This window comes from Rhyacophila brunnea, unplaced genomic scaffold (genome assembly GCF_057557595.1).
Source record: "Rhyacophila brunnea isolate RB1 unplaced genomic scaffold, BYU_Rbru_1.0 scaffold_4, whole genome shotgun sequence".
NCBI classification, from domain to species: domain Eukaryota; kingdom Metazoa; phylum Arthropoda; class Insecta; order Trichoptera; family Rhyacophilidae; genus Rhyacophila; species Rhyacophila brunnea.
In genome coordinates this window covers 7,761,544-7,788,201 of record NW_028233068.1, presented here as the reverse complement: position 1 = coordinate 7,788,201, position 26,658 = coordinate 7,761,544, and the positions used below count along the sequence as shown (strand labels likewise).

General features: G+C 32.9%; 1 protein-coding gene and 1 non-coding gene across 6 annotated transcripts; one reads left to right on the top strand and one right to left on the bottom strand.

The window, feature by feature from the left end:
* On the top strand, positions 1 to 26,642 carry LOC147066779 (differentially expressed in FDCP 6-like). 5 transcript variants are annotated; one of them, XM_085954688.1, is made up of 10 exons: positions 1 to 48; positions 10,811 to 11,008; positions 12,402 to 12,590; positions 14,145 to 14,285; positions 14,532 to 14,771; positions 15,061 to 15,290; positions 18,717 to 19,052; positions 21,309 to 21,445; positions 22,470 to 22,594; positions 25,243 to 26,642. In XM_085954688.1, the coding sequence occupies exons 2-10, from the start codon at positions 10,913 to 10,915 to the stop codon at positions 25,420 to 25,422; spliced, it is 1,674 nt and encodes a 557-aa protein (XP_085810814.1). In that variant the 5' UTR covers positions 1 to 48; positions 10,811 to 10,912; the 3' UTR covers positions 25,423 to 26,642. The 5 variants fall into 5 exon arrangements, with proteins under 5 accessions (XP_085810814.1, XP_085810811.1, XP_085810815.1 ...); XM_085954685.1 differs by having other exon boundaries at positions 1 to 63; XM_085954689.1 differs by having other exon boundaries at positions 1 to 140.
* Positions 16,623 to 16,695, bottom strand: TRNAV-AAC (transfer RNA valine (anticodon AAC)). The gene has a single exon. It is a non-coding gene; the product is annotated as a tRNA-Val (tRNA).
* Positions 26,643 to 26,658: the final 16 nt, after the last annotated feature.

The window sequence follows — 26,658 nt, the reverse complement described above, 5'->3', positions numbered from 1 at the left end:
AGTACAGTGTAAACATGCGGGCTGCACAGTCGCGACATAACAAACACAGTAACAAAATTACATGTAAATCATGATTAAGCCAGTTTTGTTATAATAATATTAATTTGTCGCATTCGCAACTATTCGACATGATTCATAGTGTAAATTAAAATTATAAAAAAAACCGCCGTAGTGTCCAATTAATGACGTGTCAACCAATATTATGTGTGCATTGTTATATTGTATTCTGTTTTGGTGTGTTAAAATTGGTGCTATCTTTTAATGAAAATTAAAATTTTTAATTAAGGCTATACTTCAGCTGAGGCATGGTCTAAAAAGATCGTGACTACGCGACGCGCAGATTGTGCAAACAACACGTGCAGCACAAGATATAATTTGTCATAAAAATTCAACATGCATTAAATAATGTTATGTTTATTGTTATATTAGTAATAATACTAATAATATATTAATTGTCATGTTTTCTTTTTCGAGTAAATGAGTAACGTTTTTTAGTCATCTTTACACGATTTTAGAATATATTCATCCGACGCCATCACAAAACAAATTGACGTGCTCACAGCTCGACTATCGCTCTCCGATTGGCAACGAGTGCGAAATATCGTCCCACCTACTGTTGAAAATTATTTGCCGTTTCACTGATGTATGCTCTTAAGTCTTTCATATGCCTAATGACTAATAAGTCTCAGTCTGATATACCAGCGGTGACATCCATAAGCAAAGTGTCAAACCTTCTATTTTTGTTTCTAATTTAATTACCTTTAAATTATTACATACATATTCAGTGATGCATTGTTTGAAACGACCATCAGCGCCACAGGCGATAAAATATTATTTTCGCTAAACATACTCTCAAAAATTTAAATTTTCGTTTTCTTCATTCATTTGCCGATCTTTACAACGTGCCGCCCCCAAACAGTGCATGGAGTGACTAAATCTACAACAACGGGGCGGGGCCATCGAGTGGCCTCGAAAAATACCTATTGATTTTTAGATATTTAGAAGAAATAAACGATATTCTAAATAATAATTTAAAAATTCTCACACGAATTGTGAGGTCCTTGGTAATATTATTTTGCAACTTTCCCAGTGGCCAACTTGTGTTGGTCCATTGTAGAGTGAGTAGAAGTTGTGATCGAAATTTATCGTCTCGAGAATTCTCGAAAAAATGAGAGATTTTTTTGATTAGAATTTTCGAGATTACTGTTTCTCGAAAAATTATCAATGAATTTCTCGAGAAAATATTGTTCTATTGTGAAATCAGATTACATTTTTCTTCCCACAGATTTTCATATGCAGTAAAAAGACGTAACGAATTTGGAGCTTCAGAAAGTTCCATTTCAATAGAATGCTTGCTTCGTCAATATCAAATAGACATTTTTTATTAAATTTAAATTAATGACATTAGCATTGAGATTATTTTGTAAGAAAGTTTACCAGACGCAGACGTCGAATCTGCGACCCACGGCTTCAAAAGCGGACAATAACCTACATCTAGTCTGTCAGGCTTTGGTAGCCCCGAATAAATTCTTATCAGTAGGTATATAGATCTTGTAGAGCCAAATTATTTTATTAGTTGATTTTGTAGTCAGTAAGTAGGCACCTACCTATTTATAATGTTATGCAGAATGACCTAGTCCAGAGCTTCCCAACAAGTGTGTCGCGAGCGATTGAGAAGTGTGCCGCAGGATATTTTTGCAATTAAGATTTGGTCCCAAATTTGAAGAATGATCGCAACTCACAAAGCTCAGAAATATTTATTTGTCTGTATTCTGATTTGATTCTATTATAGAAAATGCAATAGGTAATATTTTATGACTAATCTAGTCTTTGGTCACAATTAAAATTTCCTGTAAAATTTATTAACCAGGAATTACGATTACCTAAGTCTTTCAAGCATCGACGCAGATACACAAAATTGTTTTTCTCAAATAAGTACAAATATCTCATTAAAATAATTGATAAAATTATAATTCATAAGTGAAATATGTCATACGTAACTAATTTCAGTATCGAAAATTTGATAATTTAAAAAATGTTCGTTGAAACTAAAAAGGGTCGTGTCCGGAAACTTGTATGTATGCAGTTCGTCGTATCACACATCACCGTGAAACGTTGATTAGGAAATATGGGCATATATTAAAGACCGTCCATCCTCTTTGGGTCGTATAGCACTGACATAAAATTCATACACTTTACAGGAAGTCAGCAGCAAACAAATTTTGAAAATAGCCGATATACTGGATTATTTGTTAGGTTAGGTTAGGTTTTCATTATTGAATTCATGAATTTTGTTAAAATCAGCCATGAAAATTCAATTATTCTTCATATTGAATCTAATAAAATTGGAGATCGTATAGTATACGGTCATCTCTTTCCGATAGAAAGCTCACGGCGAACTGTGAAACTGTGAAATGTTTTACGTACAATTTACATGTAACCAAAAAGGGTTAGGAAGCACTGACCTAGTCATCGCGGTGTAGGTAGACATATATATTTTTTGCGTTTACATTAATTACATAAATACCTATGTACATAGAAAGCGAAATCTTGTGAGTGCGTATTCGTTATCTGTGTTGTCACAAAACGTGCTGTTGACGTAGTGACATGTGACATCATGTCTAGATAGCATTAGTACGATTGTAGACAAGCCAAAAGAGTACCGATACCTTTTCATTGATACTACGCTTTCTTATTTGATGCCGGTAGGTTTATCTCAAGATGTCTTGTCTTGACCTTAAAAAGCGTGGATTTTGGCTGGACCTAAAAAGGTTGCACAGAAAAATTCTTTCCATATATTTCGGTAAGATACCTTTTATCCGCTATCGGGTATAATACCAGTATCGATTCTTTCTTGACATGACATCCCTAGGCATTAGGTTTTGGAATTGCAATTCTTCGTGATTTCTTATTTTATCTAAAATACTGATATGTTCCCCAATAAATGCGGTATTTATAATCTGAAATGAAAAAAATGCTTAATGAATGTTTCACGTTGTGTGACATTTTCAATGCCGAAAATATTACTCGTAGGCAGGTAGGTATATCGAGTTTTGTAACAATGAATCATTTTACAAGCAATCTTTAACCTATCGTCATCAGTACTGCAAACTGTCATTCACAAAATATGGCAATAAAATAAGCTACGTAGGTATATTACGTAAACCAATGCCAGAAACAATTAACACTATTTTGGCGAGAATTTTTAAAAGTCGAGAAATTTTCAGTCGAAATGGGTATATTCCCCCAATACCCAGACACTCCGAACTATGAGTCTAGCGATGAACACCCGACCTATAGCTATAGCTACGGGTGCTCATATATGAGTTATTACGACCTGTCGTATCAACAAGTGGTTATCGAATTCGCGGAGTCTATAACGGTCACAATAATTAATTCGAATCGTTAGCGTCCGTTTGTATCGTCTTGTTTTTAGACATGCCTCGTGAGAGTATTAAAACAAACGTTGGATGTCTCAGACGGTTTCACCTTTTTTCAGATCTTCCAATGACATAAACGTTACGTGTCGTAAAATGCCGAGAAAAGCATGGCCAACCCGTTGCGAAGGCAAACCACTCGGCTCACGATCCTCAGTCATGAGGTACTGACGAAGAATACGTAATATTCTATTTACCTACATAATTAATATTTTTTGTTCCTGGGGTGGGGGTTCAGGTCTGGACCCCCCCGCGCTGTATGTGCGCCATGCATCATCCACTATGTAGTGTCAATATTTAACCCTTAAATGCATAATGGCAACCGTTTAATGTGTATAATACTTTTCTACTCGATCATATTTAATATTATTATTAATTAGCTGTGAAATCTATGAATAAAAATTCTAACTAGTATTTGGCAACACACTTCGTCCACTGTAGAGAACTGCAAGATTTTAACTAAAATTTCATTCACACAAAAAATATACAGAGTAACCAGAGGGTTAGAGAAAGAGAGCTCCACTCCGGGACCTAATACTTGCTCCAGCTCCGCTCCAGGGTTTGCACCACTCCGGGTGAAAAGTTTTAATACGTTTATATACAGTTTAATAACATTTAATATTACAGTTTAATAACGTATTATAAATGTATACCAATTAAAAAAAAAAAAAGTAGTTTTAAAATAATCGTCATCTTCATTATTAATTCTATTAAACAAAACCGACAGCAAATCGTCTCTCATTATTTGCCTCTGATATTAAGTGAGGTTATTTATCACACGACAGTGTTGCCGTATTTCAAATAAATCAAGTGTTACAAAGTGTCAAAATATACATACTACTTTCAATGGATTTTAAGACGAAAATTTAATAATAAAACGAACATCCGGAGAAGTGGAGCACTACAAATTTTCGGTGCTCCGGCTCCGCTCCTGCTCCGGGTAAAACCCCATTGCTCCACTGCTCCGTGCTCCTGTTCCGAGCTCCGCTCCAACGCTGTGAGAACAACACTGCTGCTAAAACGCAACACCGTGCAATAAGGGTTAAGTGCAGTACATAAGTAGATACTTATTAAATTAAAGTCATAATTTGAAATTAAGCGGCACATTTACATGTGTCGAAGTCAAATCAACCTTCACTTGGCTGCGATCGCCTTGTAGGCAAGCGATACCTACCGAGTCTGTCATGCCTATTATAAACGGCGCATGCATCTTGAGAAATATCGGCAAGTCGTTTTTCCTTTTTCAGAGTGTTTTTATAAAAGTGGGCGTAGCTGGACCTTCGATTTAAATATAATTACACCACTGACACACCGTGCTTTATTGCCAAGTAATTCGCAAAATTAATATGGCTTTCTATAAAAATTATAATGTATCTCGATTAGGTAACACAGAAATAATGAAAAATGCATTAAATTCTGGTCAGGGTATGGTACATAGTAAGAATGTTTATATATCGAGTAGGTAAAACTAAATCGTAAAGCTATTTACGTATTAATTATTGTAAGTGACAAAGATGTTGTTTCTTTTTGCAACAACCCACTGGTATGACGGCCTCATGGCCCAGTGGTGAAGGGTGGAAGTAGGCTGTTAAGATCCGCCATAAATAGTGCACATTAAACTTTGTTAGTCATACGTATTTGTTTTTAATGAACTAATAAATACTACAATTTACATGTGGTGTTGATTAGTTTTTAAAAATCAATCAAACCCTGCCTATACCAAATCAATATAATAGTTTTGGTATACTTTGGGCGGTACGACAAAATTGTGCACACTTTTTCATTCATACTTATTTGTTTTCGTTGGATTAAGCATACATATTACACAAATTGTTGTTTTTTTTTTTAAATTCATTAAGTTCTGCCTATACCTACCAAACTATAAGAGATACAAAATATTATGCTATCTATAAAATATCCAAAGTAATGTATGATTTAATTGCATAATTTTAGATATTTTATACATAGACGAGTATTTTTTGACTATTATCTATTATGACTTGGTTGTAGTCTTATTTCCATGAAAACAAATACGCATAACTGACAAAGCTTAGTGTTCACCATTTGCGTCAGATCTTAACAGCTTACTTCCACCCTTCGCCACTGCGATCAGGTAACACAGTAATAATGGGAAATGCATTAAATTCTGGTCAGGGTGTGGTAGTAAGAATGTTTAAATCTCGAGTAGGTATCAGTTGCGAAGGCTGGAGATAGGCTGTTAAAATCCGCCATAAATAGTACACATTAAACTTTGTTAGTCATACGTATTTGTTTTTAATGAAACAAGACTACAATTCGAGGGCTTAGTGTCAAACAACACTATCTACAAAAGTGCAACTTTACAGGAGAGCCAAAAATCATTATTTTAGATTCTTGTTACTCAACAAGGGAAATGTTTATTTAAAACCTAATGTTAATATTTTATAATTTATTGTGTATTGTACATTTATCTTGCTTATGATTATGTTAAAATTTATAGGGATAGTTTTAAAAAAATATGAAAACAAGGGTTACTTATGTAGTTAGCGTTAAACTTTACTGACGATTTAATAAGAAATTAGAAAAAATTGACATAACGTTGTTTGACTATCATGTAACCGTAAATGTAAAATAACGTTATCTCAACAAGAAAAAAAAACACTTTTTTGTAGATAACGTTGTCTGACTTTAAGCACTCGAATTTACAGATGGTGTTGGTTAGTTTTTAAAATTCAATTAAATCCTAACTAAGTAACTACTTACTATACCATTTTCAAAATAATCCATTGCTTACAAATGGGTAATGTAAAACATTTATAATCAAAAACTTTCTGTGATTTCTCGCAGAACCAATAAATAACGCTACTCGCTGAGCCCCAGTATTCTGCGTACCCCCGTTTGGGAATCACTGATTGTAGTATATTATACTGAAACTATAGTAAAACATAGATACCTACTATTCTAATTTGTAGGAATTCATCTTCTTATTCACCAATACAATGTTATCATCTAGGTACATTATGACTTGTATAATATTAGGGACTGCAATACTGAATGAAAATACCAATAGCGGTATTTCCTATTGAATACCGGTATTCATGAAATATAATATGGAAAAAGATAGAAGTATCTACCAATATAATCTTAAAAAATATGTAAAGGTAAGATAATATTATGGTAGACATGTTGATGTTTGGTAGTTGAATGATTGGCATCCTCTTTTTCGAATGATCTTTCAATAAATTTATATTATGCAGTAATCTTATATTTGTATGTGCCCCACTGATAATTCCACCTAATGTTTTATTAGTTTATTGCACTTTTTACACTTACACATGTCAAATGACAATGAAAGTAAACCAGACATCGCGTAACCTGACAAAAAAATAACAGCCATGTTAAACCTTTTATATATTAGTTAATACATTTTGTTTCCACTTTCAATACCGAATATATCGGTATTGTTTGATTGTTAAAACCGGTACTTCGGTATCGAAAAATACTGATATACCGGTTTTAAAATACCGGTAATGCAATCCCTATATAATATGTATTATTTATACACTGAGAAAATATCGTTGTGAGCATATAAGTTTGTGAGTTTGGTAGGCCCCACTCGTATCTGTAACAACTGGAATTGTTTGAAATTCGTAACAAAATAATGTGTGGGATACGCAGGGTCATATAGGTCACACCAGAGTTGAATATAATCTATATAGATATAAGAATAATGAATATATCTAAGTACCTACTGTACTTTAGTATACATGCATTTTTTATTGATATATATAATATGGCATGTGTGTTTGAGATATTTCTACCAATATAATACACACACGGAGATTGTCACGTATCAAGTTATTATGTATAAATCGTTATTGATCGTGTCCGGAAACTTGTACGTATGCAGTTCGCCGTATCACACTTCACCATGAAATGTTGTATTGGAAATATATGGCCGTATATTAAAGACCATCCAACATATTTGTGTCGTATAGTACTGATATAAAATTCATGTCTAAATAAAACACGGTTTTTGTCGGTTTACAGGAAGCCAGCAGCAAACAAACTTAAAAAATAGCCGATATACTGGATTATTTGTTAGGTTAGGTTAGGTTTTTATTCTTGAAAATTGAATTAAATGTTCATATTGAATCTAATAAAATTGGAGACCGTATAGTATACGGTCATCTCTTTCCGATAGAAAGCTCACAGCGAACTGTGCCACGGTGAAATGTTTTACGTACAATTTACATGTAACCGTTATTGATGTATCAAAAATCTTTTACATTTTAATAATTAGTACACGATAAATTCCACAATCGATTGATTTTCCTAAGAATCTATTAAACTTAATTGCAACACAGAATTATTATATCCAGACGCGAATACAATACCGGACCCCATCCATAAATGGAAAAATATAAATAAAATGGAATTGACCCGAATGATTTGGCTCTGGTACAGTCTTCTCAATGGGTTGGGCCCACTTCATTAAGCATCCTACGAAACGCAAGGGCTGTGACTAGAAAGACCCGTGGTACTCATAAATTTGTGCGTTTATCTGGGGCATTCAATGTTTGCGTTAATCACAGAACAGATAATAAATATAATTCTGATAGGCTATCTTCAATACGCTACATTTTGATGCAGGGTTTTGAATGTGTGAGTGTCCTACGAAAATGAAACACGCATTATGCACGTGCAATAGTGTGTGTAATACACCAATATTAAATGATTAAAAGCTTATTCCGGCTTCTTTCTTACTCGAGATCGGTTACCTGGTACTCCTTACCCGTTAGGTATTTTAGTTCCCTGGTTTTAATATTTCGATGCGGCATGTATAATAGACAAGACTGCGGGGACGATACAAACGGCCACTAACAATCCTAATAATTATGACCGTTAAGTCGTGCGCATTCGATAACGACTTGTGGATGCGACAGCTCGCAATAACTCGTAGGTGAATGAATACCTTTAAGTATACATGCAGGCCAGCTAATGTTTATCGCTAGACTCAAGATCTGGAGAATGTACCCGAAATTCCACAATAGAAGTGATGAGAAATTTATAAGTAGTTGGCGGGGTAAATGTGGAAGTCAGTGACAACTGCTGGATTTTGATACCCCTAGACCGCTCCTTCAAAATTATTAAATAATACTATGGATATTTTTTTCAAAATGTACCTCCAAAACTATTTCGATACCCTAGTTATATAGGTAAACAACTTGAAATTTCAAGGTTTTGAGTTAATACTGCAATTCGTCGTAGAAAGGTCTTATCTTTATAATTCAACAAAAAATAATCAAAAATTTCTTCTACGGGTCAACGTAAAATCGAATAATGCTTTTTGGTATTAATCATGAAGAATTATAAACGGGAATATCTGGGTTGATTGTTGATTAAAATTTAAAATTTTCTTGATCGTTGCTAAGTTCATTTGAAGTACCTAAATAAAAAACAATTAAAGATAAAAAGAACTTTTTATATAAAACGTTTTTAAATTTTCTGTGGAATTATTATGCTTAAACTTGTACTGGATATGAAGTAAATAAAAAAACATACAAACAAACAAAATATAGAATACTGACATATCATTTTGATTTCCATAGTAACGCACGTATATAATAATAATTTAGTTGCTAGGACCACTCCCTTAGCAACCAATAATACTCTTTTACTTTTTACGGATTTTTCTGAAATAACTTTCCATACAAAACAGAATGAACTGAAAATGAATTCAATTCTGCTTAAAGATGGCTAAAAGTATTAAAATAACGCATTGGCGTCGTGTTTTGATATATTCTAAAAGTTTCAAATGTCTAGCTAGTCGGGAAGTTAGTTAAAAATCGATTGCAAGATTTGTACCGGAAGAAAAATGTTGAATAATAAAATACGTTTTAAAAATGACACTTTCTCGCATAAGGCAACACATTATCACATAAACGTAGTACATTCGAGTTGTTTTGTTTTTTAAATCTATATATATATAAAACAAAGTCGGGTTAGTTACACCATTTATAACTCAAGAACGGCTGGACCGATTTTTATAATCTTTAATTTGTTGGATTTGTCTCCGTCCCGAATAGCAGAATAACTATTAAAATATCGGATAAATTACGGAAAAAATAAATTATGAAGAAAATTCATTTTCTCATACATTTTGACATTTTGAACAATGAACCTCGCGCATTCAAAAATAAAAGAAAATCACAAAAAATTTAAATCCATATACAACGCCCTCTCTGATACATGACAGAAAGAATAAACAAGAAACAAACCAACAAATGAAAGGCGTTGTGTGCATTATCTATCCTTTGACAGTTGATTCAGTTCAGCCTCAGATAATCCCGAAAGACTTTGTTGTATACTCTGTATAACATTGTATAACGCAAAAGGACAAAAAAAGGAATGAGTGGATAAGGGAACAGACAAGGATTAATGATGTGATAGAGTTTGCTAAAAACCTCAAATGGAAATGGGCTGGAACATGGCTCGAAGAAAGGACAATCGTTGGACAAATTTAGTCATCCAGTGGTATCCAAGAGGTAAAAAACATCCGCAAGGTAGACCTAGAGGCCGCTGGATCGATGAAATGAAAAAGTTCTGCGGAAAAACTTGGCAACGCAACGCACAGGAACGAGAGAAGTGGAATCAGCTTGGAGATTAGCGAGGCCTTCATCCAGCAGTGAATAGATTCAGGCTGGTGATGATGATGATGACATAATAAAAATTAAAAAAAAAATGTGTTTTGCTTTGTTATATTTATACTTACCTATATTTTTTTTTAACTTATAAATTGTTTTATTTTGGCTAGGTAAATAAGATACAAATCCACATTAACAAAATATCTTTAGAGGCAGAAGGATGCAAATCCACACTACGATTTTTATTTTATTTTTTTTAGGTATAAAATTGTATTATATTTACTCCTTTCTTACATATTCCAGAAGTACTCTAATTGAATTAGAAAAAAAAAATAATGATCATTCTATGTATATTTTCTTAGAAGTTATGAGTATTCGTTTAAAATAAAAAGTTTTTTGGCTCTCCTGAACAATTGGGTACTTATTTGGATTTGCATCCGTCTGCCTCTGAGGTACAGATATAAAGAAACATGTATCGAAAAATACCCCATTATACGTTTAATATATATGTAAACGCATTGACAAACAACCAACGGACAAACAAGAATACGAGCCAATAAAAACGTTGTAATAAGCATATTTATTTAAAAAATTAAGGCTTTTAAAATTGAAGTAAGAATTTGTGCAAAATTTTCAAGCGCTATTATCTTAGAACAAGGTATTTTGAGTGGTTTCCTCATTGAAGTGAGGTATGTATCGATTTATCTGTGTGCTCGCCTGCTTAATATTATCTTTTCAATGACATAGGTAATCGTGTATGAATGGAAACAATATTAGACCAATAGACAATAACGTGATGTATAAAGTGAAGTGATTATATGGAGGATTTAAACTTAAAGTGACTTAATAATGGCTGCCATCTTAAAAAATGTGACGAATAGTATTTGGCATGCATTCGCAGCACTGCAGCAGTTCAATGGATCGGTGCCGAAATCTAAACTAAAGGTATGATCATAGTTTATAAATTTTATATACATAGAGTCTGCCTTCTCTAAGCTGGCATGCGGTTTCCCCCCCCCCCCGCTTCACATTCAGCACTGCATTCCCCCTCGTTCCCTCCCATTGAAAACTTGCTACAGTCGAACGCGATGGTACAATGCTCTCTGTCCGCGAACGACGTGACGTTAAATAAGTACCTAATGAATTAATAATTAATATTAATAATATATTACCTAATGATAAATATTTATTTATTCTTATTAAGGGCCCACATGCTCAGCGTAGGTCAAACTTATTATCCTTTATATTTATTTTAAACATTTGATGACTGCGTAAAGTATTTACATATATTACATAAAATAGTATTCTTTTAAACCTCTCGCTCTAATGTTTTAGAATATAGTCATATTTCAGTACATCCATATGCAGTGGTGTTAAGATTTTTTAGATTTATTAATTTTTAAACGCATTTACAAAACCATTAGTAAAATTAATGTTAACATTATATAGTGAAATATTTATGATAAACATTATATTTTATAATCTTTGTGATCCCAAATTTGACAAGAATTAGGCATTATATTATTTAAAAAATGGGCACGATTAACACATTTGAAGACAATTCTAAAGATACTGATTAAAAGCTATGTCTTTGACCATTCAAATGTGATAAACATCCTACGAATAATGATTGCTTTATACTAATTATTGACCTAAGAAAAAGGTAGTATTTTTTTGAAATACGCCATTTCTATTGGCATTACCCAGTGGTTAAGCTACAACATACGGCCGTAGCCATAAAGTGACAAATGATAAATTAAGTAGGAAGTAAGATCATGGTAACGCGCGTGTTTGAACATGTACCGTTTAAAAAAAATGGTTAGGTACATGTTCAAACACGCGCGTTAACATGATCTTAATCCCTACTTCATTTATCGTTTATCAATTTATGGCTACGGCCGTGTGTTGTAGCATAACCACTGGGAAATGCCGATAGAAATGGCGTATTTCAAAAAATACCACCTTATTCTTAGGTCAATAATATTATTATAAAACAATCATTATTCGTCGGATATTTATCAGTAACTACCTATCTCCTAATTATTTATGCTGCGTCAAAAGACCGCCTTCTTGGTTCATATTCAATTATCTCGACTTGCGTTAAATTAACGATCCAATTAAAAAATGACGTATATATTGGTCGAAAAGATAACAGACAATTACTTTCAAAAATTAATGATTGCAAAGAAAATTATGTTATAAATTTGTATAGTGTATTTATAGTACAGGTACTATTAATAATTAGTTGGTTACTTCATTGTTGTTATTATAATTAAGTATTATAACTATAATGTAATTAATTAATGGGCTAAATAATAATAAATCCTTAAATTTCTAGGTGTTGACAGCAAACATAGGAACACTGCTCGACTTATATGGCGTGGAGCGGGGTCTGGACCACTACCGGTCCACGCTGGACTTAGATTTTGAACATTTCAAGTATTATCTGCAGAGGGAGGTCTTCAGTCAGCTCCAAGAGTCTATGACAATGGCAGAGCAGAGGAACTATGAAGGGAAGATTGATGAGGTTTGATTTATTTTCAAAAATATATATTTTTTAATTTAAGCAATATTTTTAACCCATTGGAGACAATTGGCGTCAATTATATGCTGTTTCTCCTTGTTAAAAATGTTTTATTTTTAGATAATAATATGTCATGAAACTCTAAAAAATAACCTAAATTGAGAACTTTATAACTTAGAACTTTATAAAAAAATATGATGAGAGCCGTTAGTTTAAGTCTCAAGATAAGTATGAGTTAGTTACTTATTACCACGCTAGAAATAATAATTACAAGATAAAAAGAACTTCTTATATACCACGTTTATAAATTTTCTGTTGAATCATATAAACTTGACAATTTTATGTATTAATAAATACTTTTTTTTGTACTTGATAGAAATTCTGAATAAATATAGAATACTGAAATGTCATTTTGATATTTCATATTGATTTCCATAGTAATGCACGTATATATTAATAATGTAATTGCTAGGACCCCAATAGCAACCAACAATAATAACTTTCCATACAGAACAGAATTAACTGAAAATGAATTCAATTCTACTTAAAGATGGCTTAAAGTATTAAAAGAATGCATTGTCGTCGTGTTCTGATATATTCTAAAAGTTTCAAATGTCTAGCTAGTCGGGAAATTAGTTGAAAATCTTCAATCGTCCAATACAAATCTTGGACAAACAAGAAAAAATTTGTACTGGACAAACAAGAATACGAGCTAATGAAAACGTGGTAATAAAAATACCGCAGTTAGATTTAATTTGAAATTTTTCCTGTGTGAAACGAAAATATAATATATCCTTCTACAACAGATCATCATAATATGAATACATTTTGTAAGTCGGTAACTAACTATCTATACAACTATTTATATATTTTCGTTTATAAAAAAAATATACTTACGTATTACAATTATTTACCCAGTAAAACATTCAGTACGTATTATGATAATATCTAATAGCAGTAGCGAAGGGTGGAGGTATGCTGTTAAGATCTGCCATAAATAGTGCACATTAAACTTTGTTAGTCATACGTATTTGTTTTCATTGAACTAATACTACACTTTACAGATGTTATTGATTAGTTTTTTTTACAATCAATTAAACCCTACCTTAACTATATTATTTGTTTTCGTTGGATTAAGAATATATATTAAACATATTGCTGGCTCATTTTTTTAAATTCATTAAGCCCTGCGTAAACCAAACTATAATAGATAACACATATTATTCTATCCATGAAATATTTTTAAATTATGTACGATTTAATTGCATAATTTTAGATATTCTATAGATAGACGAGTATTTTTTGATAATCATCTATTATGGCTTAGTTTCGCAGGGTTTAATTGAATTTTAAAAACTAATCTACACCATCTGTAAATTATTGTAGTCTTATTTCAATTAAAACAAATACGTATGACTGACAAAATTTAATGTCCACTATTTATGGCGGATCTTAACAGCCTACCTCCACTCTTCGCCACTATCTGATAGGTAGGTATATAATATATAGTATTACTGTTGACATTTATTAATTTGAATCTATTTACTTTCTTTTCAGGTGTGTTGGTTAATCTGCCGAAAAAACTATTTAAGCAGAGAGAAACCAATATTTTGTGATTCGTCCGTCTACCAATTGTTCCGAATTTTTTGTCTACTAGGGGATTTGGTCCCGGATGCCGAGAACCCAAATAATTATAAGGTAAAAAATAGTTTATAGCGAACATACGTCACTGAAATTTGCTCTATGCTGTAACTCGGGACAGTCAAATTGAGTATCTTTAAACTCTCTATCTTTTTGCAGCCGCAACGCTTGCGGTCATATTATTAGGTAAAACTAAAACTTGAATGTATCCTATAAGTCTGAAATATACTGGTACAATTGGTACACTGGTACAAAAGGACCCAATACATTAATCATCACAGTTCATCAATGTTCTGATTTCAGGTACTGTTAGATTGTTGCGAAGCCGGATTGGTAGCAGAACAACTAGTGAATTATTTAGGACTTACATGGGACATAGCTCAATGGGAAGGAGTAAGCGATGCAGTGGGATCTCTTCGGCTGGCCACCTTCATTGCAGTTCTGGAGACGAAGTATTGTGGGGCTGGAGACATGGACGAGGCGGCAATTGTAGAAGCAGTCGAAGAAATTTATCAAACTTTCATCAAAGACATTATCAAAAAGGTAGATATTATTTATTATTTGGGTAGGTGTAAGTATTAATAAGTCAATTATATTCCTAATAATTTGATACAATCAACAGGAAAACCTGTTCCATTAAAGACGTTATCTATTATTATATTATTATGTCGCTAGTTTGACAACTATAAACATACCACATAAGCGTGATGTTCGATAATATACGACCACCAGCTTAGTGTCTGTAGTCATCAGATCAAAATATTTTTGGTGACATCGTAAATAATGAATTGAAAACGTCCTTACTAAATTTTCAATATTCTTTAAATTACAGGGTTTCCTGTTGAAAAGAGGCTACCTTCTTCCAACTCTCCGCGAATATTGGTTCGTTCTGCAGCCATGCGAGTTGAGTTACTACAAGAGTGCATCAGAAAAGTTGCTCTGTGGGACTATTGCTTTGACGTCGCATTGTCTGGTCGACTCAGTTGCTGGAACTACCAAGCCTCAAAGACTATCACTGACGACTCCTGAGAGAACCTTCGAGTTAGCGACGCAGGATCATAAGTAAATATTTCTTCAATAATCGGCTAATAATCGTCTTAACTCACGCTATATCGATAACTGCAGGGCTATTCTAACTAATTAATACGGTAACACGTTACCGTTATTTTTATTGATCGAAAATAACACGGATATCACTTAGGGCAATTCCGTGTACGAGTACAAGGCGCTTAAGTAGTAGCACAGAGTACTGCATCTTACCTGATTCCTTATCCATACCATTTCAGCAGTTTAACGGCATCTATCACGTTATCGTTTATTTGTATATGTTCCTTTCCAGTGGTGGCTTGATGACTTTCTATGTGGTGGGGTTTTGCCATTAATTATTAAATATACATACTACTACTACTACATCTACTTTCTCATATTATACATTATGTACCAAACTACTAAATAATAATATGATTTTATTAAAGAGAAATGAGTAATTTTTCAGAATTAATAATATGATTATCTGAGTCGTTACACATCTAAAAAGACCTACCTATTTAATTAATAATAAATGTAATTATTAATAATATTAATATATCAGTTTTGAACAACGACACACAGCGAGAGTTTTTACTCACCATGTGGGGGTATTTGATTTGCTCCCCAGTTTGCGTATACTAACGCTAATGCATTAATTTTACTTTGTAGCGAGATTAATTGTACCGCGGTGACAAGATGGGACTTGAGTGACCCCGGTCGGAGAAAAATAAACGCCATAGATTTCTTAATGCGTGCTTAGGTGTCACCGTGAAATATGGCGTATTTAATTAAATTAATTAGGTACTTTAATACCGCGTAATCATCATTATGTTGTTACATAATTTACAATCATTGCTTTGTTCATTTATATAACAATAATAAATATCTCTATAAAATTGCGACGGGCTTAAATAAATTAAATAGTTCATTTAATCATGTAATTAAGTAGGTATATTATGACAATGATAAAAATGTCGGACGTGTATTTTTGACATGATACCGATATGGGGATGGTCCCTACGAACCTTTAAGGTAGAGCCGCCCCTATCCTATCCATTAGTGATACTGATAACGATCGCCTTTTGGTCAGTAACAACATGTGCAAACCTGGTGAGATATCGATTCCAGAACGATTTTAGTTAGATAAAAATAATATGATTATTTTATACTTTTAATAATTATTGTTATGTAGTTACATAAAATCGTACATAAAACAAGAAGTAGGTAGGTACTTATCAACTTACAAGAATCATAATTTGACATAATCCAGAAGAAAGTATGCTTATAAAACTTGACTGCTTTTGTTATTAACATTTTTTATGACGCTACTATTATGATAATTACAGAAATAAAAACTAAAAAAAATGTTTCCGCCCGGGATCGAACCGGGGGCCTTCCGCGTGTTAGGCGGATGTGATAACCACTACACCACGGAAACTTGAAAGCGATCGCCGAAAATAACTTACCGGTTGTTTGGTCAAGCTTTGCCAGGAAAATTCTAAATCTGAGATGTGTGCGGAAACTGGCACGAGAAAATACATCGCGTATATGTTGATCACACCATAGTAGAGCTCTGCGTTCAGTCCTGGAAAATATATGAGTAAACTTTAAATCAAATGATAAATACAAGTTAATAATAAACAGTAATAATATATTATTCTTATTGTGCCATACCCTAGCGGAGGTCGGCCACCATCAAGGCGATCTTAGCTTTGTCGTCTGCTACCCGGAACAGTTCAGTGGAGCTGCACTCGTACCAATCACGGAGGTTCTTAAGCCACGAAATGCGGCGCCGTCCTCTGCTATGCTTACCATTGATCTTTCCTTGAATGACAAGTTGGGGAATGCTCTACTTTTGTCCTCTCATAATATGGCCGGGTTTCTGTAGTTTCCTGGTTTTGATACTACGTAGAACTTCTCGGTCCTTCCCCATTCGATTGAGAACTTCGAAATTTGTCACCCGGTCAGTCCAAGGAATTTTGAGGATGCGTCTATACAGCCACATCTCGAAAGCTTCAAGTCTCCGTGACGTCTCTTGGTTTAGCGTCCATACTTCCATACCATAGAAAATAATTGAAAGAACATAACACCGTACCATACGCAGCCATACGACTACATAAATCTCTCATGAAAACCTTTCAATTATTTCCGATTAGGGATTGCAATACCGAATGAAAATGTCAACACCGGTTTTTTGGTATTTCTTATTGAATACCGGTATTAATACCGGTATTTCTTAAACATTAAAAAACAGAAGTAGGTGCTTATCAATATATGTAGCTATTAAAATCTTTTAAAAATATTATTTTATAACAAAAACCTACATACTTACCTACATTTATTATGTTGATATTTAAATATATCGATCATAATTGTAGAACTAGTGATTCTTTACAAATAATTTTAATATATTGATAATTTTAACTAAAGCCCTCAAAATTTCATCAAGTGCAAATAAGTCCGGCTGCAGGAAAAGCTTCTTAAAGTCAACGCTTGTACAGTCATCAATAATTATAGAATAATTGAACATTTTTGTCACGGATGTTTTATATTTCGAAATAATATTATGATAATTCATCACGACAACTAGGTACTTATATAAATATATTTGATGAAATTTGTTTTATTATTTTTTCACCTCTGGATTCACTCAATATATTTGCATTTTAGCACCACATAACGTATAATTCATTTTCAAAAACGTAAACGAGTGTGCTTTCTTAATACCAAAAAATCCGGTATTTTGGATTTTTAAAACCGGTATTTCGGTATTGATAAATACTGGAATACCGGTTTTGAAATACCGTCATTGCTATCCCTATTTCCGATGTCATTGAAATTTTGAATTCCAGTCAAACAATTATCAAAAAATAAATAAGTAATAAATTCTCATCAAAGTGACAAAATTTACATTGTTATTACTTATAAAAATTTTATATTTATATTCTAGAAGAGTGAGAATATATAAAAATATTGTCTGCTTTATTTTTGTGCCTTCACTATTGAGGTTCGTCACTCCTATCAAATGTTCTAGTTATGCCTCTCCAGTGATCCCAGCATTCCACCGTCCGTATAACTGAAGGCATCAATAGGTATGCTATGTTTTCGCTGACTCTGAATCTTTCTAAATTCCGCTACCATGTCCGATCCTGATAGGATCATATGGGCCTCCACGGAGTGGAGGTTTGTATTGACAGATTTTGTTTTTAACGAGAAATGGATGTCAGCCACTTGCTCAACTTATTAGGTCCATACCCTGACACACACAAATTGAAAAACAATATGTGTACTTGCCAGACCCAGGATTCGAACCTGAGACCCACGGCTTTATAGTCCAACGCTTAAGCCGCGCGGCCACCGTGGGTGTTTAGTGTTTGATTATTACAGAACTCTTCGTAGACACATTTTAAAGAACATGTCTTTTACGAGTTACTAAGTCCCAAATAAAACGTTTTTCAGGAGCCGATTACAATGGATATCAGCACTTCAATTAGGAATCGAGCATTCTTCGGGAAGACTTGGTTACCAACGAGGACAGAAATTAAAACGCTGTAAAGAAAAGCACAGGCAAGACATTAACGCGAAGGAAGCCAAACGAACTAAACAACTGCTGGAGGAAGAAGTGAAAGCCAGGATAGCCGCCGAGGAGCAAGCCCAGAATTTGGCAGCGATGGCTCAGATAGATAATAGGAAATTGAGAGAATTGCAGAATGCTCAGGTCGAGCTAGAGAGATTGCTCGCTGAAGAGACGCAGGCGAAGAGAGATGAAGAAATTGTCAGAGCTTTACAGGCTAGGTACGATTTTTTACTACGTTACACTTAATTTAAATATAAGCCCGTTTTCAATATGATACAACGTTAGCCCATGGCTCCCACATCCTGAAGCGGGCCCCCAGGCTAGTATCTTTGGCGGGCCCCTCTGCCTATCGCTAAGGATAAAGTCAGTGTGACGCTCTACAGTAGCGTTTTCCAAATGGTGTACGCAGTCAAATTAATGTGTATATTTAGTGTTTTATTTTGTATATATTAACACATCCATTTGAATTATTATTATATATAACCACATAATTTGAAATAATAACACACATGAAGGGAAATAGCGGCGCATGCGTCTTTATTACAACGTTTTTATTAGCTCGTATTCTTATTTGTCCGGTGGTTGTTTGTCCAGTACGAATCTTGCAATCGATTTTTAACTAACTTCCCGATTAGCTAGACATTTGAAACATTTAGAATATATCAGAACACGATGCCAATGCATTCTTTTAATACTTTTAGCCATCTTTAAGTAGAATTGAATTCATTTTCAGTTAATTCTGTTTTGTATGAAAAGTTATTTCGGAAGAAATCCGTAATCCAATCCACTATTATTGGTTGCTAGGGGGTAGTCCTAGCAACTAAATTAATAATATATACGTGCGTTCCTATGGAAATCAAAATGAGATTTCAGTATTCTATATTTGTTTATTTGTTTTTTATTTACTTCATATCAAGTACAAGTTTGAGCATATTGAGCATAATAATTCAACAAAATTTAAAAACGTTGTATATAAAAAGTTCGTTTTATCTTAAATATTTTATATTAATTATTTTTACCATTAAAGCAAATTTGTGATGTGTGTTTATCTCACTTACAAAACACACATACAAAAATTGACAAACATGATTGAAGGATTGAAACATATCATTTACAATTTTAAAACATCTCTACTTCAGGCTATGGAATAACAGTGTTTAATTTTTTATAACACGACATTTATGTCAGATTTTTTATGTAGAAGCAATTTTGGATGCTGTTTTCGGGGTGATTTCTGATCTTATTTTGTTATCATGTTCATCAGTGTTGTCGACAGCCAGTGTTGTAGTAAACGTTTATAAAATAAATATATATTAATATTATATTTTTAACACTACAACAGGCCATGAGGCCGTCATACCAGTGGGTTATTGCAAAAAGAAAGAGCATCTTTGTCACTTACAATAATTTATACGTAAATAGCTTTACAATTTACTTTTAATTATATTTTTGGGCTTTATTTGACGCTAAAACGAATAGTGATCAGTTTTCTATACAACTCCGATCTCTTTAGAGTTTTCAATCAGAGATGTCACTAATAAATAATGTATTGTCCCTATATATTATAATAATATGGTAATTTCATTATAATCATCATCATCGTCAGCCTGAATCTATCCACTGCTGGATGAAGACCTCTTCAAGGTGCTCCCACTTCTCTTGGTCCTGTGAATTGCGTTGCCACGTATTTCCTCAGAACTTTATCATTTCATCGATCCAGCGGCCTCGAGGTCTACCTTGCGGACGTTTTGTACTTCTTGGATACCACTGGATGACTAGATTTGTCCAACGATTGTCTCTTCTTCGAGCTAAGTTTCCAGCCCATCTCCATTTAAGGCTTTTAATAAACTCTATTACATCGCAAACCCTTGTCTGCTTCCTTATCCACTCATTCCTCTTTTTGTCCTTTCGCGTTATGCCCAGCATGCACCACTCCATACCACGTTGTGCTACTCTAGGTTTCTGGATCTCTCTTTTACTTAGGATCCATGTTTCACACGCATATGTGATCATGGGAAGCACACACTGGTTGAACACTTTGCGCTTTAGGCACAGTGGAAGGTCACTTTTCAAGACATTATTCTGGCGGCCAAAAGCACTCCAGCCTAGCTTTACTCTGCGAACAATTTCATCAAATATACATCCATCTATAGACACGTCTTGTTGTCCCAGATAGATAATATTTATTATAATATTCAACGTTTATGAGGAAAATATTATTTTTGTTTTTCGAAAAAATACAAATAGGTAATCTATCAATTATTAACCAATGCTAAATCCTTGATACCCTGATACTCGTGATAGAAGAAGGACAGATTTTTCTAGTATTGTGGCCACGATGAAATCATTTTGGACCGGTGTTAGTGTCATTTGAAAGTAACGATACAAACAACTAAATCAGTCGCCTGTACTGCTACAAGAATCTGACACTGTTCTACATTATTGTATTATTATTTTGTTTTTATTATTTTTAGGGTATTAACTGAGGAGTGGGAGAAACGAGAAGAGCTTGAACGCTTACAAGATGAGCAAAGACAAATGTTAGCCACGGAAACCCTCAAAAGGAAACAATTTGAAGACGTTCAAAAAGTTAAAGAAATACAACTTAAAGGTAAATAAAACGTACCTATGTAGCCCAATACACTATTGTATTGGAAATTGATATCTGATTTTTACAATTTACGTTTACATGAAAGAATAAAATATTTTTAACATTTAATTTTGTGTAATAAAATCAAATAATAAGGTGAGGTGCGAGGTGTTTTATATGATGACCGATGAGAGACACAGTTTAATAATGATTGTTTGTATGCTGTGTCGATGATACAGTAATCGATTTTTTAGCATGCATTGATAGGGTAGTATGTTTACCACTAAGACTTACAATAAAAATGACGTTATGTCTCCACATACGTATATAGGTTGCAATTGAGACTTCTCATCTCGCGAAATATTGAGAGAACTTGATTTTCGTTTCTCGAAAATATTATTCACGTTCAAAAATTTATAAACTAGGGTTGTGTTAGGTATTAAAAAAAAATGTTGGAAACGCTGTCAACTTTGATTCTGTATGGAAAAGCGACTTTCATTTTCAACGCAACAAATCTTTATAATAATATATTTTTTAAAAAAATCAAGTATTTTCGAGAATCTCGAGAAATCAATAAATCAATCACGAATTCTTCAGAGTTGAAATAAGTTGATAAATTATAATCTCTTTTCTCTACCTACATAATAATATTATGTTAATGTTGACAAAAGAGACATGCTAGTTCCAAAAACACTTATTAAACAACATTACATCGATAATTTTGTTTCAAGAAATTACTTGAAACAATAAATGTATTTTATAGTAAAACCCTTGTTTTTAGCCGTTTTTTTTTAATTTGTGGCTTTCTCTTTGAAATAAAAAAATATATTTTAGTTTTCCCATTGTATTTAGATAGGTATTGATCGATTAAAATGTGTTTAAAGCTTTAATTTGATAATGAATTTCTATGCCTCTCCCCCATATAATATTTATATTTTAATATTCTCATGACTGTACCCTGTACCTATTATAATAATTTATAATATAAATGTATTTTATCAACTATGTTGCAAGGTAACGAAATATTTGGTTTTATGTTAAACAGATGCGGTAGATCGCCTCAAAGAATTGGAACTAGAAAAGGTAAAATTGGACATGGAATTGAAATTGGCGCGCAATAAAGTTAGGCTCAGCGAAGACTCTCAACAACTATTGGAAGAACAACTTATGGTAAGAAGAAACTACTTGTGAAACTTCAAATTCAAAATGTATTTTTATAGATGCGTTTTAACCCCTCAAAAATTCAGTGGATTTTGTACATATAATGTTTGTTTCTATATCCATGGGTTATGCATATTATTAGTATGTTATTTTTTTATGGCGATCTAGGCCAAGGCCTCAACAATACTGTTAAATTAATATTCAATACGTTTGCCACAAAAAATGTTTATTGATTTATTGATGCATTTGCATACTACATCTAGAAACTATTGACGAAAATGGATGGATCAATGAAAATATTATAAATTTAATATAACTCAATTGTATAGTACTAATTCAATTTTTATTATATATTAAACTGGACCGGTTTCATCCGCCTCAGAGGGACATTATCAGTATAGTAAAGAATAATATACAAAAAACAGACATTTATATTAATCAATTTAAAAACAAGCAAAAACATGCACAAATAAAACCAATACCTTATTAACCAATTTCTACCATGAATCATTGACAGTTGACACCATAAAAGACATCAAATTATTGTCCAGCGCATCTATTTTATACTAAGTTTTTCATATGTATTGAGGTATTATAATAATTGTAGGTACAATCAATTAGCCGTCTAAACAGTCAAAACTATCTATCTCACTCTAAAATTTAGCACAGCCAAGAGAGGTGCTGTTAAAACATAGCACGTATTGTAACAATGAAAACTAACTTATTGGAAACATTATAATACTTTAATACAAAAATATGATAAACTACCCTCGATAACCACCGATACCGGTCGATAGCAATCTGGTGTATAGAATAGATGCGCTGTACAATAATTTGATGTCTTTTATGGTGTAATGTGTGTAAGGTATTTGGTGTGTTCAATAATTCATGGTAGAATACCCTCGATAGCCGCTGATAACAATCTTGTGTAAAGAATAGATATGCAGAAATCATAATTCGGAAATATATGAAACGATCAACTACTGTAAGTGTTGTAAGAAAGATTCAGAAATAAGTATTTAATAAAACAATATTATTCGTTCCTAACACAATATTCGAGTTTCGAGGGTTTTCTTGGCAATATAATATTTTATCTGTGGAATTAATAATTCAAGTTAAAAGCAAATGCGCTACTGTACGAAACCTGCACATTACGAAAAACAGATAAAAGTAAAATTACTCACGCAGTTTTCGGTAAATTTTAGAGTATTATTATTATAATATATTATATAGAAATATATTATATAAAAAGCTATTTAAATCATTACTTATTAAAATAAAAAAATAGCAGTGTTAGTATGTTAATTTGTCTGGCCATTTTTTAGTTCATGAAGAGACACATTTAAGCATGTATCACTCTCACAATAAACAAAATAAATACATTTATAAACTAGAACCAATAATTATTGTATATTTTTAATCAATTAAATGAATATAAATACAAGTTAATAATACACAGTAATAATATATTCTTCTTATTGTGCCATCCCCTAGCGGAGGTCGGCCACCATCAAGGCGATCTTAGCTTTGTCGTCTGCTACCCGGAACAGTTCAGTGGAGCTGCACTCGTACCAATCACGGAGGTTCTTAAGCCACGAAATGCGGCGCCGTCCTCTGCTACGTTTACCATTGATCTTTCCTTGAATGACAAGTTAGGGAATGCTATACTTTTGTCCTCTCATAATGTGGCCGAGGTATTGTAGTTTCCTGGTTTTGATACTACGTAAAACTTCTCGGTCCTTCCCCATTCGATTGAGAACTTCAACATTTGTCACCCGGTCAGTCCAAGGAATTTTGAGGATGCGTCTATACAGCCACGTCTCGAAAGCTTCAAGTCTTCGTGACATCTCTTGGTTTAGCGTCCATACTTCCATACTATAGAAAAGAATTGATAGCACATAACAACGTACCATACGCAGTCTCAGACCTAGATTAAAATCTCGATTGCTAAGGAGGCGTCTCATTTTGAGAAAGGCGCTCCTTGCGATCTCAATTCTAGTTTTTATTTTCTGAGACTGGTCCCATTTCTCATTGACCCATGTACCTAAATATTTATAATGGGTCACACGTTCGATTGGTTCGCTGTTAATGACAAAATTTGGGTTGGTGTCTGGTGTCGCTGCTTTTGATACTAGTAATAGTTTTGTTTTCTTGAGGTTCATTTTTAAACCATAAGAATTACTGATCTCATTAACCATTAGGTCATTTTTTTGCGTAGTCGAGTTCAAACTTTTCATATTTTTGGAGATCCACCGGAAGTATGATAGCCAGGGGTTTTCTGTGCAACACGATTTGAGGGATCCAGTGTTACCAATTATCATTCACAAAAATATTTATAAGAAAATAAACATGACAACAATCAGAAAGTATCTAGAAATGAGCATTTCAAAAGATTTATTGTTTCGTTTGTTTGAAAAAATGTTTGAATCAAATTTCTAGAATCTACTATTATTGTTAAATATTGTGGCATTCATGGATTGAGTGAATCTATAATTTGTGTTGCGGTAACGGTAACTGGCGACAACTTTCAGTTAATTTAATCATTACTCTTAGTAGGTAACCTTTTTTTTCAGTATCACTGAAGAATATTTGGATTTATAATAATATAGTCAATTTCAATGTCACCTTTGGTTAAATCACGTTTTTGTGTATTTCAGGATATCTACCCAGAAACCAGAGAAGGAGATAAGAATGTTAGACGAGCGTTTTCATTTATGCCGTCGACGACTACTAGCAAAGCGACGCCGATGCTACAAGCGAGAGCCGCAACCCTCAAGAGACAATCGAAAAAAAAAATTACTGAAAATAAGACTGAACCATCCCCCTCGAATGTTTGAATGCAATATACATATATTTCTAAGACCGATTATATTCAAGCTGTGGCATTGAATTGTGAATTACGATGGTAGTGCTAATTATTGATTATCTTAGAATCGGCAACCTGTTCGAAATAAATGAAAATTTTCGAGTGCATATTTCGTTAAAATTTTAACCATTTATATTAATATGCAATAATCATCATTTTATACTATATTCCTCTCGTAATACACATTAGCAATAACTGGCGCTACCATCGAAGTTTACAATTTAGTCTCACGGCCTGATTATTATGGTGGTATATATACTTAATTTATATATATGAAGGGTACATGGGAAAAATACACGATGTCACTAAATATGCGAAATGGAGATTTGAATGCCACCTAGTGGCAAATTTTGTGCACTACTTAAAATCTTGAAACACTATAGAGAAAATTAGCTTCGAGTCATAAGATATTCCAATTAAAATTTTTGACACAAGCTAAAAAGGTCGACTCTTTCTTACCAATAAATAAACCTTAATTCAAGAGATTATCATTCTAATTATTATTAAGATTACCATTATTTTGCATGTACTTCACAATGGTAGGTACTTAAATAATTCACAATTTTTTTTTATTATTTCTTTTACCTCATCTTGTGATAATAAACAAGGCAAAAGGGGGGAGAATATCAAAGGACATCCTCCCTTTTTGCATTGTAAATATAAGGATCAGTCTGATTTATTTTATATTTTCAAAAGTAAAAGATTTCCATGGTTTTGGTTTTATTAGATGGTAGTAGCAGAAAAGAGGTCAATATGAGTGATGCAATCTTACATTTTGTCTCATGAGCATCAAAATTGACATCCCTCTTTCTTCCCCTGTACCCTTCACATATATACTTATATATATTACAACAATGAATATATTGTTAACTCATACGTGATTTTAAATAATTATAATATAAAATTCAGATTATTTTTTACATATTTTTGATACAAATTGAAGATTTCATACAACGATACGACATTTTATATATTAAAGTAAATTACGTAAAAAAACTCTTAACATCGAATTTTTCCACCTCTATTACCATTTATTATTTGTGGTTATCGAATTCAATATTCTACCTATTCTGTCTGTTTTTCGGATATGAATAAGAATATCTATTATACCAGAAACTTTATGAATTGTCTACTGTTAAAATAATCCATGTACCAATTCTCAATGAACTGCCATTTTATGTATATTTTGAGAAATAATAAATAAATT

Excerpts from the sequence above, each read along its gene's own strand:
- LOC147066779 (XM_085954688.1), top strand. The coding sequence starts at position 10,913 with ATGGCTGCCATCTTAAAAAATGTGACGAATAGTATTTGGCATGCATTC. Across the intron at positions 15,291-18,716 it reads TTAGCGACGCAGGATCATAA|GAGCCGATTACAATGGATAT; the intron begins GTAAATATTTCT and ends AACGTTTTTCAG. Across the intron at positions 22,595-25,242 it reads TATTGGAAGAACAACTTATG|GATATCTACCCAGAAACCAG; the intron begins GTAAGAAGAAAC and ends TGTGTATTTCAG.